This window comes from Mus musculus, chromosome 18 (assembly GCF_000001635.26).
Source record: "Mus musculus strain C57BL/6J chromosome 18, GRCm38.p6 C57BL/6J".
Classification (NCBI taxonomy): domain Eukaryota; kingdom Metazoa; phylum Chordata; class Mammalia; order Rodentia; family Muridae; genus Mus; species Mus musculus.
The window spans coordinates 42532698-42546973 of NC_000084.6; the positions used below are offsets into that span (position 1 = coordinate 42532698).

Genomic DNA, 14276 nt, shown 5'->3' on the forward strand with positions numbered 1-14276 from the left:
TGAGTGTGTGTGAGAGTGTGTGTGTGTGTGTGTGTGTGTGTGTGTGTGTGTGTGTGTGCCCGCGTGCATGCACCTGTGCACTTCTGGGGTTTGAATTCAGGGACTTGTGCAGAGTAGGCAGGTGTTAATACTCCAGAGCTGTACTCCACACTCAAGAATTCTCCAACAGTAGCAGTTGGGTTGTCTAAGCTACCAAGATTTCATTGGAAGGTGTCTTATAGAAAGTAGTAGTAATATTTGTTGGTACTGAGGCATTTCTGATTTGATAATCATTTTTTCCTCATTAACCTTTTCACTAAGTTCTACAAGGTATTTTAGTGGGGGGGGGGAGACAAAAACTTATTTTCTCCTCCCCAAATTTTTGTCTGTCATTATTTACAGTTAGATCCTACCTTTCCCTCTTCTTTATGTCAATTTTGTGTTACGGTGAATTGGAAGGATATATTTGTGTTACTTATTTTGCAGCTTGAAATTGTATTTGTAATAGCATTGTCTGCTTATAATAAGGATGACTAAGTAGGAGATGACTAAACTGAAGGAAAGTAGCAGAAGAATTAAATGAACTACAAGGTGGAATTGAGGGTGGTAACAGATTAGGAATAGAGGTATCTGCTTCTAAAACTGAAATCTTACTTGCAGTTTTAAGAAACTTACTGTCATTGACATCAGAATCCAAAATGCTAAGTGGAATTTTCTAATTTCCTAATAGAGCATATTTTGAGGACAGCATAATCTGTAGGAAAATTGGGCAAAAACTTCCCCTTTAAAAAAAAGGTTAGTATTTTAGATATGTAGTTATTTTGTGAGTATTCATAATATGCTTGTAATATCTTCAGGGAAAGAAAGCCTTAGATTTCTCTGTTTAGGTTGAGAAGAAGCATACGCTAATAGTTATGTAGATACTGTAGTTGGCTCAGTTGATTTTTATCATTGGCAGTTATGTCTGAATATGAAGACATTTGATTCATTTAAAGTTACATAATGAATTTTTTTGGAGGATAGTTTGACTAGACTTTGGAAGAAAGTTTTATCCTACGGAAAGTGGTGGCTTAATAGGTTTGGTGATCCTGTAGATGGCAGTATTTATATTAACTGAAACTTAGAGCCTGAAACTTCTTTTATGAAGTGAATTTTTTTTATCTTTTGCTTTGTTTCAACATTAGGGAAATAAAACAATACACACAGCTTTCTTCCCTCCGTGTGCTTCTATAACTCAGGGATTTTATTTTGGTTTAAAGCTAGGAGGAAGGTTAGTGTTAATCTGTAGTGAATGGTAATGGAATGAAGGCACGTGAAAATTTGGTGCTTTTGGACGTGTGTGTGTGTGTGTGTGTGTGTGAACATCGTTTAAATTATTTGAAAATGCAGAGCTTAATTTTGATTTTACTTTCTGAAATCAATCAGTAGAGACTTCTTTTCTCACCCTTCAGCGGGAAAGTTTATTTTTAATTCAGTATTTTACATTTTTTTAAAATTTGCAGTACCAAGCTTAAGTTGTTTTTTCCAGGTACAAAACAGTAAAAATTACCTCCCTACGATTCTTCCGATTTCTATTTTTAAAACATTTTAAAATCCACATTCAATTTTGAATTTCCTCAGTTTCCAGCTTTTGTTTTCACCTTTTATCATCATTCTAATACATCATGATGAGTCTTCCTCCTTCTCAAACTGTACGTAATATCTGTTCTTAATACACACTCCTTCAGCCAGCCTAAGTGACAACAGACCGTGTCTAAGAACCTCAGAGGGTCAAGTGTAAAGTTTTGGCCTGCCTCTGCTGTGCCATTCCATGTGGCGGGCACTAAACAGATATTTGACACTAGTTAGGTAATGCTACCGCTCTTTCCACCTATGCTTTTGTTTAACTGTCACTTCAGTGGAATATTTGAACCCATTTTATGCCTTAATTTTTTTCTTATTCCCCCTGCCCCACTGCCCTGTCTTTTCCTTTCTATTTTTGCATAGTTGTACCTTCCATTCATGTGGTTTCAAATGAGCATCAGCATAGCAAGTGTCTTGTCAGACAGTGCTGAGGGCAGTGCCTTTTACTGACATGTAAGCATCCACAGCTGGGTTTGAGGTCTGGTGGGAAAAAGTCCCACACAAGAATATATTAGTGTGTAACAAAGGGGGTTTCTTTTGTTGAATTTAAATGTTGAGGTTCCTTCAAACATGAGAGCTGGTAGGTAACTGGTGTTATAGCTAGAAATAGCAACACTTGATTTGGCACTACTTCCCACAAAATGTAAAACTCTTTTATTCCATCCTTGGTCATTCTCATTGGAAATAGATTCTAAATTGTAGTGGTAAATTATTTCCCTGAATCCCAGTGGTAGCCGACATACAATGGCAGCTTTCCAACCAATGCTTGCTTATCCATTTTACAGGTGTAGCAATGATGCAAATAGTCAGCTGCCCGTATGTAAAGACAGTCGCTACCACCAAGACCGGTAATTTTAAAACCATCTTAGTTTGTTTTGTCTGTAAGTTGGCATGGTAGTGAATGTTGTTGTTTATCCTTTTATTTATTTATTTTTGCCCTAGTGAGTGGAGCTTAAAAAAATACTTTTAATGAGCAGTTTAAATGCAGTTGTCATATTTGGCCAACACTTAATTTCCCAATTTCCTGTAGTATTAGCTTCTATGGTTCACAAAAGCAAATGAGGTCAGATCACTTTATATAATCTTAACTTATGTAATAAGTGTAAACAACTTCATTCTCATATTCATAACATTTAATTTTATTTTTGATGTATGTTTTTAAGTTAAATATAAAATGTCATTTCCATGTGTAAAATGATGTGATTACGCTTGCATGCAAGTGACTATGTGTGTGTGATATTTGTATATAGCATACATTTGCATTTTAAATTTACCAAAATAAGACTACCTGGAACCTAGATTCTAGGATTTTGTTTTCTGTTTGCATTCTTGTATCCATCCTTATATTAACAGTATTTATTTAGCATTATAAAAAACAAAAATTGAGGCTTGTCTTAAAAATAGATCTGCCTTTTTAAGGGAAAGGGTAATCTGATAGTCCACATATTTATCATTTGGAGTTGGTAATAGTTGTTTTACTTTAAAACTAAGAATTTTTATTCTGACCCCTTTAAGTATTTTAGAAGTAGAAAATAATTTTGGGTTAGGAATTACACTCAGTGACTGTTATCATTTCTTTAGAATTTTAGAACTTAAAACGTGTATTTCTGTTTTTAGTATATCATGGTAGTTAGACATTGTCATAGAGGACACCTAAACTTTTGACTGTTCTTAAGGTATTTCTTGGATCCAGTTTTGTATCCATTTGAATTTAGGCATTAGAATCAACAGTCTAGGGAAGGAGAGTGAATACTTCTATCACCCGTTACTTACTATTCTTGTTCCAAGTGTTTACTATTTACTAGGAAGATTTCACTTGTGGTTTTATTTTATATTATGTTCTAATACTTAGACCTAACTTTGTATTACTTTTTTTAGGTGTACTACCAGGAATGGCCCCTCCTATAGTACCCATGATCCATCCCCAGGTTGCTATTGCAGCTTCACCTGCTACCCTAGCTGGGGCAACAGCAGTTTCTGAGTGGACTGAATATAAAACAGCAGATGGGAAGACGTACTATTATAATAATAGAACACTAGAATCCACGTGGGAGAAGCCCCAAGAACTGAAGGAGAAAGGTAGAGTTGTTTTGTGACTAAGGACATAGTATGAACTATAATAAATACCCTACTATTTGAAATTCCTACTTCGTAAGTTAAAAGTAAGTTTTAAAATATTCATGTATAGTAACAAATTTTTCAATTATTAGGTACTATATAATTATATTGTTATGGAAATTTATGATACTGACAACAAAATTTAGGTCTTTGGAGCCTAGTATGAGGCAGACTCATAATGTCCTATGTTGTGAGTCCCTGCTTCTCAACATAGTTAGTATTTTACGGATGGTTGCTGCACACAATGCAGGTGACTTGAGAATATGTTCTCTTGAAATCACAGGTTAAAGAGGTTTCCAGTAATCTTAGTGACAGTACCAAGAAGGGCAGTTTATATTTATGGTTAACATTTAGAAATAGAACATCCCAACTGCTTATTTCATAGAAATTCTTTTAAAAATTACAGAAAAACTTGTGAATGACATCATCTTAGTTTTTTAACAGAAAAATTAGATGAGAAGATTAAAGAACCAATTAAGGAGGCCTCTGAAGAGCCATTGCCAATGGAGACTGAGGAGGAAGATCCTAAGGAAGAGCCTGTGAAGGAGATAAAGGAGGTAAAGGGCCAAGGCCTGCTAGCCTGTGGGCTCAGCCTGAGTCGCCTGCCAGGGTTCACACACAACTGAACATGTGTTTGCCCTCTATTAAAATAGTTGTCATTTGACTTCTGAAAGTTTGAACTTCTAATAATTTTTCCTGTGGAAGTTTCATTAGTTTTTAAAGGTAGTTCTAGTTTTTAATACTTTTTCTTTGAAAATTTCATTAATTTTGTATATATTTTTACTTTAAAGTGTGTGTGTGTGTTTTCATTGCATGTATTTGTAGTATTTGTGGGTATCCCTGGAGGCTAGAACAGTGTATCAGATCCACTGGAGCTCTAGTTACAGGCAGTTAGGAATTGCTTTTTATGGGAACTGAGAACTGAACTCAGGTACCCAAGAAAAGCAGTACACACCTCTTACAGCTGAGCCATCTCCCTAGCCCTTTCCTTCTTATACTTAGTCAAGGTACATTGAAAGAAGGATCTTGGGCTTCTTGCCTTGCAACGCAACTAGTGTGAGTTAAAGGTAGAAGTGCATCTTATGAGCTGAGTGTATTTCATCTGCCCTCTCCACTCTCTGTCTCAGTGTGGAATGGTCCTTTTGTAACACCAGAGTTAGGATTTTTGGGAGGTGCTTTTAATCTCTAAGATGGCAATGATAGCCATGTTTCAGTACTATAGAAGTTAGCAGAAAAAAAAAACAAAAGCAACAAAAAAACCAACGTTAAAGGAAGAGGTCTTCTAATTTTCTCTACTAGTTATTTCAGTTGTAAGTGCATAGCTAGTATGTCTAAGATAGGGCCAGTTGTTGCTGCTTGTTTCTGCTGATGTGTGATTCAGCTCTTACTGTAGGGCAGGGATGTAGTCTTTTGAGAAAATCCTACTCAGAACCTGTCCTTGGAGTTCTTATAAGAGATCTTGGGTTGCTTTTCACTTGAGGTATTTGTAATGATAGTTTATTTCTTATTTATCTTGTGTTATTAATTTGATATAATATTACTTCCCTTAGGAGCCCAAAGAAGAAGAGATGACTGAAGAAGAAAAGGCTGCCCAGAAGGCAAAGCCAGTAGCTACTACTCCTATTCCTGGTACTCCATGGTATGTACTTAACTGATCAGTTTTACTTTTTTATTATACTTGATTGTCTAGATGACATTTCTGTAGGAAGAAAAATTTGTAGAAGTATGGGTCAGATACATTTTTTTTAACTATTGGCTATTTTGATTTTTGTTGGGGTGTTTAGACTTAGAAGTCAATTGCGATATGTATTTTCTATAATTATCATGCATAAATCTTCCTTTCATGGCCCTGAACTGATGTTGTTTGAACTACTGTGAGATCTTAAACCTGCTTCTTGCTATTAATGTTGTAAATTAATTTATATGTAAGTGTATACATGCATATGTAGGCTCTCACTGTAATTATTATAGCACTCTGTAAATATGACCTTTTCTTTAATTACGGAGTAATCTTGTCATTTCTTCCTGGGCTTAGTTTTTCTGCTCTTCCTCTGCCACATTGGTGTCTCTTCTATGACTTGTCTTGCTTGTTTAGCCCTTACCGACTGCACAAACACCGGCGTGTCTGTTCCTAAAGCTTTTCCTTGCTTTACTGCTTTTGCCCCTCCCCCTTTGCTCTCCCCAACCCCCATTTTTTTCCAGTAGTCGCCCTGCATCTCTTTTAAAAACCATGTTTCTGAGAAAATGTTGTTTCTGGATTTTCTACAAAATAACAAGCAGATCTCTCGTGTGATCAGATAAAAGCTTGATCTTTTGAGTTTCCTAAAAGGCTTATAGTTGTTTGTGTGTATGAGTGATGTTAGTGGCTGATATTGATCCCATTACAGATGGCTCACAGCCATCTGTAATGGGATCCAGTGCCCTCTTCTGGTGTGTCTGAAGACAGCTACAGTGTACTCATATATATAAATAAATTAATTAAAAAAAAAAACACTGCAAATTGTTAATAGCTTGTAGTAGATAAATTTATGGCAGTTGTGTTCAATGCCTTACCATGCACATCTCCCTAAGTATAGAAGTTATATTCTCAGCATGCTTTTTCGTGCAAGGTGGTAAATCCCTAGACTAGTTCCTATAAATTATTAAGGGTTGACGTGCTGTGTCCTTGTATTAATTCTTTTTACTTTATTAACTGAAATATTTGTGGAGAGATATCCTCAGCATTGGTATCTTAAAGGGACAGATTGTATTAGGAAGGATTTACCAGTTCCACAATAGTTGATTTAAATGTCTTTATGTTTCTGGCTGGTAGAGAGATTATATCTTCACTGATAGCTCATTGTCTTGTTTCTGCCTCTCATAAGATATATCTGTTTCTGGCTCTCGTAAGATATATTCCTGGGGCTGGAGAGATGGCTCAGCAGTTAAGAGCACTGACTGCTCTTCCGAAGGTCCTGAGTTCAAATCCCAGCAACCACATGGTGGCTCACAACCATCCATAATGAGATCTGATGCCCTCTTCTGGGGTGTCTGACGACAGCTACAATGTACTTACGTATAATAAATAAATCTTAAAAAAAAGATATTTCTGATCTTCCGGTTCTTTAATAATTTTGTTTTTTTCTGTTGGGACAAGATGTTGAGGCTTGTCTTGTGCATTCCATTTTGAGAATCAGTTGATTTTCCAAGGTCCTTTTTATGAAAAGTTGCGTTTACAGGTCACAGTATTGAATATAGGGACAGTGCTGCTATTGAATTCTTACTAGTTTAAAAGACTGCCGTGGACGTAGATGGAGTGCTCACATTTAAAGGCACAGTGAGACTTGGTGCTGTTTTGTGCCAGTGAGGCTTACACTGCCATTTTTTTGAGCTATATCATCTCACATCTTTGAATGTCTGTTGTCCTGTGAAAATGACTGTTCCTCAGTGACTCCTGTCTGCGTTCCTTACACATCAACATCGCAGCGTCAGCGCTCACACTGCCTCTGAGAGAGTTGCTAAGGCTGCTTAAGCCGTTCTCTACTTATCTTTGTGTGTAAGGAATATCACTAAGGGTTGTAGCAAAAGTGCATTTTAAAGACCCTAGGTATAGTTTTCTGTGTATGTTTTTCACTTACTTGATAAAGTTGTTTAAATTAATTATGTAAAATATGTGTCTGATATAAAGTCAGAGCTATTAAAATCATCTGGACTGTGTTGAATACATAGGCTCCTCCTAAGTTTGACTTCTCTGTATTCATGAAGAATTGTTAAGCAGCTTCACACCTGATTCTGTTTGGGTCTCATGTTGCACATATGGACCTGGCCAGAGTAGCTTCATGTTCTTTTAGACTGTGTAATTATTACTTCTTTCTTTTCCTGGTCTGGACCAGTTGTGTTGTAATTTGATGCCTAGACATTTGGATCTAGTCTTCCCTCTACGCCCTTAACTGTATTTCTTATGAATTCTTTTTGAAGATTTTACTTATTCATTAAATGTATGTCTGCACTATAGCTGTCTTTAGACACATCAGAAGAAGGCATCGGATCCCATTGCATATGGTTTTGAGTCTCCATGTGGTTGCTGGGAATTGAAGTTAGGACCTCTGGAAGGGCAGTCATTGCTCTTAGCCTCTGAGCCATCTCTCCTGTCCTTCTTATGATTTTTATCTTTAGGTTTTTCTTCATCATTGACCGTCTAAGTTATGTAGTGATTTTTTTTTTTTTCCTTAAGGAGAGGTATGGGTTGAAAATGGAAGAGGGCTGAAGATGCCTTCCCAATCTGATATTCTCAGCGGGGCAGATGTAAAAAGCAAAGCAATGAGTGAGGAGTGTCGGCCTTCTGGGCCTGTGACTTCCACATCAGCAGTCTAACAAATCTGTTAAACCAGTGATTCTCAACCTGTGGGGTTACATATCAGATATCCTTCATCTCAGAGATTCACATTATGATGTATAACTAGCAAAATTACAGGTATGAGATAGTAATGAAAATAATGTTATGGTTGGGGTCATCACAACATGAGGAGCTGTATTAAAGGGTCACAGCATTAGGAAGGCTGACAACCTCTGCCTTAAATGGATTGTTACTCCAGGCCACTGATATCCATCTATCTCACCTACTCCCAGTCCCAGCCTTTTGGGCCACTCAACACATACATATCTTATATACCACCTTTCTGGTCTCCTTGTTGCTAAGTAACAGTAATGACCATTTTAATTTGATCGAGAATATCAGCTTAAAAGTCTTATAATGAAACTGTATGAACTGTCTGTGGTTTTACACTTTGATCCTTTAAAAGGCTTTTATTATTTAATTTATTCATGGTATACCTCTCAACTGTTATTCTAAAATTTGGTATATGTTTTAGTTATTGTGCCTGGTCCCATACCTTTGTTATGAGGTTCCCTTTAACATAGATAGGCTGATGTTTACCCACTTGGCTCTTACACCTTACACTTTTCTGGTTCTGTAAGCCTAGATGGTAGCAGCCTCTAGTTTGCTGTCAGAGTGCCTGTTTGAAGCTTTTGTGTATCCATCAAACAGTATTTTACAAGCAGAAACATCCAATACTCCCATTCATAGTCAGCATTACCTTAGCATGAGGTCAGCATTTCTCAAGTTGACTGCCCTGCTCTGCCCTGTTCCCTGTGCTGGTGTGGTGCCCAGAGTTGAGGTAGGTCTGAGGGGCGCTTGTGCTTAAAAGAGGTGTTTAGTTTGAAATTTGATTGTATGTAACAAGCAGTCTAGAAAGTTATAAGCCAGCATATAATAAAGTGTATATGAGGTTTAAAATTAGAGAATTTGACCTATAGTAAACCTCTGCTGTTTAGTGCACATAAGACTTTCCTAGACCTTCTACTTGGTTGTATTTGGTATATTTTGTGGGTGTTTGAGGAATATTATTTAACACATTTAATATATTTAAAAAATTTTTTTTTACTAATTTTGTCTCAGAAATGATCAGTTTTGGAATATGTCTTTTGTCATAGAGTTATTGTATTATAATGCATAATTTTTCTACAGCGGGATTGGTAAGGTTGCTCACTTTTCCTTCCTTCCTTCCCTGCATCTCTCCTTTCCTTCTCTGTGTTTGCCAGTTTGTGTTTTGTTCTTTTTTTTTTTTTTTTTTTAATGCCCATTTGTCCCTGGCATTATAAAAGTTACTATTTGGTTCGGTCATTTGTGAACATACTCAACTGTTTTTGTTGTGTTGATTCCTAGATGTGAAAAAGCTGAGTCAAATGGTAATAGATATTTAAAATTTTGGTAATTAGAGTTTGGAGGACTTTAAGGATTCTGCCAGTTTTCTCAGACAGCAGCCTTGAGCTCACCAGCTGTTTATACCAGTGTTGTGAAATTTTACAATTCCTTGATAATTTGACAAAGGAATGTTTGTGTATTTACTTTTATTTTTGAGACAAAACATCCTCCTGTGTAGCTCAGGTTGGCCAACTTCTTCCTGTCTTGGTGTCTTGGGTGCTAGAATTGCAGTCGTTGTCACTGTGGCCATCTGGGCTACTGTTCTCTTAGAATGCTGATGAGGTTGGGTGCTTTCATCTTTATTAGCTATATTCTGCAGTGTTTGCTAATTTGGGGGGGGCGTTGCTTGGTTGTAAAAGTAATATATTATCTTTTTTATATATTGCTATTTAACCCTTTTGCTTTTACATGTATCCAGTTTATCTGAATCTGTTGTTTTATTTTGGCACCTTGTATACACTTTCTATTTAGGGTTAGTGGAGTACCTAGTGGTAGACTACTTGCTGAGCAGCATGTGAGGGTCTGGGTCATATCCTTAGTACCATAGAACTAATATTTATTTCATTTGATTTTAAAGTGGGTGTTTTGCCTGTGTGTATGACTGCATCATGTGCCTGACTAGTGTCTGGAGTCCAGAAGAGGGCATCCTGATCTCTTGGAATTAGAGTTACCCACAATTGTGATTCATTATGTGGTTGTTTGGGTCAAATTAGAAGCCCTGTATTCTTATTCTCTAGGAACCAATGAGTTTTTGGTTCTAAGTTTTGAAAATTCTCATATATATTTTTAAGGACACAGACTTACTATAACTTTTCCATTTATTATTTGAGTTTAGCTTATAGTTACCTTAATAGTCCTATACTATAGTGGACAGTAACGACTGCTTTTGTTTTCCATGATTCATTATTAGTCTGTGGCTTTTTGTTTTTTCACGTCAGGCAGATCTTGAGCATGTTCTGTAGCTGAGCAGACCATGCGCTCCTTCCTCATCTTCTACTTCCCAAGTGGTCCACAATCACTCCAGGTCCTGTGTGCTTCACTTATTAAATACTTTTGTAGATAGAGGCATCTGCTACCAGGCTTTATGACCTGGGTTGGGTTCCTGGAATCCACATGGCAGGAGGAGAGAACTGACTCCAGAAGTGGTCTTTGACCTTACGTATAACCCCTCTTATTCCCGCATATACATTTAAACAGAAATGTCATAGAAAAGCCTTTTGAGTTTATCTTTTTTTTTTTTTTAATTTACTGAAAATTGTATAGAGCTTTTCTGTTTTCTTTTTTTGTTTCTGTTTTTTTTTTTTTTTTTTTAATTCTCTCAGTATTTCGTTCTGGCAAGTTTTAAATTTGCAAATATGTCAAGAATTCTTCAATATTGAATTTATATAGTGTGTGCATAGTGACCATTGAGTTTTCGTAGTTCTATGTTGAGTTTATACAACATGTGCTTCGTGACCATCAAGATTCTATAGTTTTACGTTGAGTATATGTGTGCAAGTGACTACTGAGAGTCTCTAGTTCTCTGCTGAGTACATACAGTGTGTGTATAGTGACCACTGAGAGTCTCTAGTTCTTAATTTGCCATATTTGCTTTAACCTGCTTGTCCTTCAGCCCACTGGCCTTTATTTACACTTAGAAAGTTACAGTACACCTCACTCAGTGATTTATCTCTTCTTAGTACTATAGATGAATGTTTTTGTGTTTCTTGGTTAATTCAGAGGTTCTCTGACAGCTTCTCTGTGAATACACATAAGTGGTTTCTGCCCTGACTCTAGAGAAGAGTGGAAGAGAGAAGCTTGCTGTGATGTTACTTGCATACAATCGTAGTACACTGGAGGCTGAAGCAGGAGTTTCATGAGTTTGAGAGCAGCCTGAGCTCACAGAAGGGAAGTTGGAGAGAATAACATCATCTTTCTTGATTCGTGAAGATAATTTATGAAAAGACTGCCAGTTTAGGCCTTTAATCTGATGACAGTGTTCACTGTAGAGTTGACCATGATTTGCTAGACATAGTCCTAGGCATTGTGATACTGTTTACTGCTGCACATGTGCCATGGCACACATTTGGAGGTCAGAGGACAACTTTTTAGGGACCTCTGGGATTACTTGAAACTGTCGTCTACAAATGAAAATGCCTTTCTTCTATGTCTTTCATTAATTTTCCTCTTTTATTGATTCTCTTATAGTGCAACCTTGCCTTTCTCCCTGTACCAGTGCTGAGCATTCAGCTCGTTTTTGTTTTTGTTTTTGTTTTTTTTAAGTAGATAGTGTCTGGCTGTCCTAGAAACTCATATACGTCAGCCTGGCCTCAAACTCACAAGAGTTCTTCTGTCCTGCTCCCTAGCACTGGGATTAAAAGTGTATATCATCACTCTCTACCTTCTCAGCTCCCTCCCTCCCTCCCTCCCTCCCTCCCTCCCTCCCTCCCTCCCTCCCTCCCTCCCTTCCTTTCTATTTTAATAGGGATTGAATTTAGGACCTTATGCATGGTAAAAGCTCTCAACTACTGAGCCACATCTGCCGTGACCAAATCAGTTTTTTATTTTCAGATGTTAGCTGTAGCTTTTCCAGAAGCCTTTATCAGCTTTAAAGGCTATCTTGTTATTTTAGTAATTTAGAAAACAAATCTGATTCTTTTTAACCCCAACTTCCCCTTATTGAGAGAGGGTTTCTCTGTAGCTCTGGCTGTCCTGGAACTCACCCTGTAGACCAGAGTGGCCTCGAACTCCCAAGTGCTGCAATTAAAGGCATGTGCCACCACCACCTGGCTCCCCATTTTTTCTTTTTTAAATGATCAGTTACCGGGGACTTTGAATGCTTTGCATTTCCTGGATAAATGTTGCTTGCCTTGTCGCTTGTGTGTCAATTTGCATTGGATTGATGTCATGTTCTTTTGTTTTATGTTTTGTTTATGTCTTAGGTCATTAGTAAAGTTCTGCTCTAATGTAAGTTTTCAAACCAGGATTCCTTTGTAGTGTTTGTCCACATGCCACCTTAAGTACTTTGTTCGTTTTTGACTGCTTTTTCTGAGGCCCCATTGGTAAGTTTGTCCACATTTTGTAATTGTTGCATCTTGTTTTATGAATTGACCTCCTCTCCCTTTTTCTCTCATCGTATTCTTTGTCTCGAAGCTTGTTTTATTTATAACTGAAGCCCAGCCATTCTTTTCTACTTTGTTTGGTGGTGTATATACCTCAGTTTTTTTATTTTATTTTTTGAGGCAGGGTCTCTACATAGCTCTGACTCTCCTGGAACTAACTCAGTTTGTAGATCAGGCTGGCCTTGAACTCAATTTCATTCACTCTCTACCTCCTGTGAATGAAAAAAGAAAACAAAAGAAATGAGGGTGTGACTGCTCCTAGGTGTGGTCGGAGAGAACGTTTATTGTAGATAAAAGGGAGAGCATAGCCTGAGGCAGGGATGTCTGGGAAAGTTTGGAGTGGACTTGACCCTGGGCCATGGGAGAAGGGAGAAGAGAGGGGCAAGCCAAACCAAGAGGCCAGGAGGGTTAAGGGTTGTTGAAAAAGCCAGGTAACCAAAATTATATAGGAAAGAGCAGCCCAGCTCCAGGGAGAACCTGGTGGCCAGCTCTGCTTTGATATGTTGAATGGGTACCTTCTCCATTTGTCCCAGGGTTTTTTGCTTTTTGTTTTTGTTTCTCTGTATATCCCTGGCTATCCTGGAACTCACTCTGTAGACCAGGCCTGCCTCTGCCTCCCAAGTGCTGGGATTAAAGGCGTGCATCACCACTGCCTGGCTTTCCCCCAGGGTTTGAGATTTCACATCCTGAGTGCTGGGATTAGATGTGTGTATCAGCACACCCAGCTCTATTTTTCTGTTTACTATGACTTTATATTTTTATATTTCAACATTATTATGGTTTTATATTTAAAGTGTTTGTTAGAAACAGCTTTTAGTGTAATGTTTTTATCTCCTGTCAGTTTTTGCTTTTATTGGTATGTTCTTCAACTGTTGCGCGCGCTCAACTGGCCAGGAAGAACGACGCTGCAACAGGATCCTTCTGCAAACGTTTATTCAGTCCTGTTTCTTCTTTCTCTATATATCTCCCTTGTTTATATCTCCCTTGTTTTTATATCTCCCTTGTTTTTATATCTCCCCCGAACCCTGGGCCTCTCACTCTTTTATACTCTCAGTTCCCATCCACGCACAGCAGGCCACGACACCTCACCAGGCACGCAGCTTCAGCTAATCAGGGCAGCAGGGGCAAATCTCCACCAAATTGGATTCACCTGTATCCTGGTACACCTGCGCAGCACTCAAGATGTTTGTGTCTTATATGAGGAAGTCAGGTGCAAGTCATATGACTTAGCTGCAGTCCCTGGCGCCTTTGGGACTGCCGCCACACCCGCTCCCCACACTTCAACCATAATAGTTTCATCCTAATAACAGTTAATATAAGTTTTAATATTGTTGGATTTGGAATATAATTATTTACTGTTTATCTTTTCTAGCCTTTTCCTCTATTCTATCATAATTGCAGTTTATTTAATTTCTTTAGCATTCTGCTTAATTTATTGACTTTTTGAGGACATCTCTTGTCATCAGTTGTTATTTCAGGAAAATATCCATACCTAATCTCCATTTTGTTTTAAATGAATGAATGAATGATTATTGTATGTAAAAACCTGCTAGACAGGCCCCTTTAAGCCTGTATTATACACACTGACTAATGTCCTAGTTATCTTACACATCAATGCTATGTGCATTAAAATGCCAATAGACAGAATTTCAAAGAACTTAAAAAGAAAAATTCTTTTATATTTACCGTTTGTTGTGTTTTACTTATTGCTA

The 14276-nt window shown here is 37.5% G+C and overlaps 1 protein-coding gene across 14 annotated transcripts in view; it reads left to right on the forward strand.

The window, feature by feature from the left end:
• The window catches only part of Tcerg1 (transcription elongation regulator 1 (CA150)), a 64482-nt gene that overhangs the window by 21394 nt on the left and 28812 nt on the right, over nucleotides 1-14276 (forward strand). For 10 of the 14 annotated variants that reach the window (XR_001782385.2, XR_001782384.2, XR_386004.4 and 7 more), the window contains exons 6-9: nucleotides 2388-2450; nucleotides 3481-3681; nucleotides 4165-4277; nucleotides 5271-5359. Coding sequence is in view for 8 of the 14 variants with exons in the window: in XM_006526111.4 (XP_006526174.1) it covers nucleotides 2388-2450; nucleotides 3481-3681; nucleotides 4165-4277; nucleotides 5271-5359 (466 nt within the window). In the remaining 6 variants the exon portion in view is untranslated. The remainder of the gene's footprint in view (nucleotides 1-2387; nucleotides 2451-3480; nucleotides 3682-4164; nucleotides 4278-5270; nucleotides 5360-14276) is intronic. The other 4 variants (XM_006526113.3, XM_030250545.1, NM_001289526.1 and 1 more) reach the window with 1 other exon arrangement.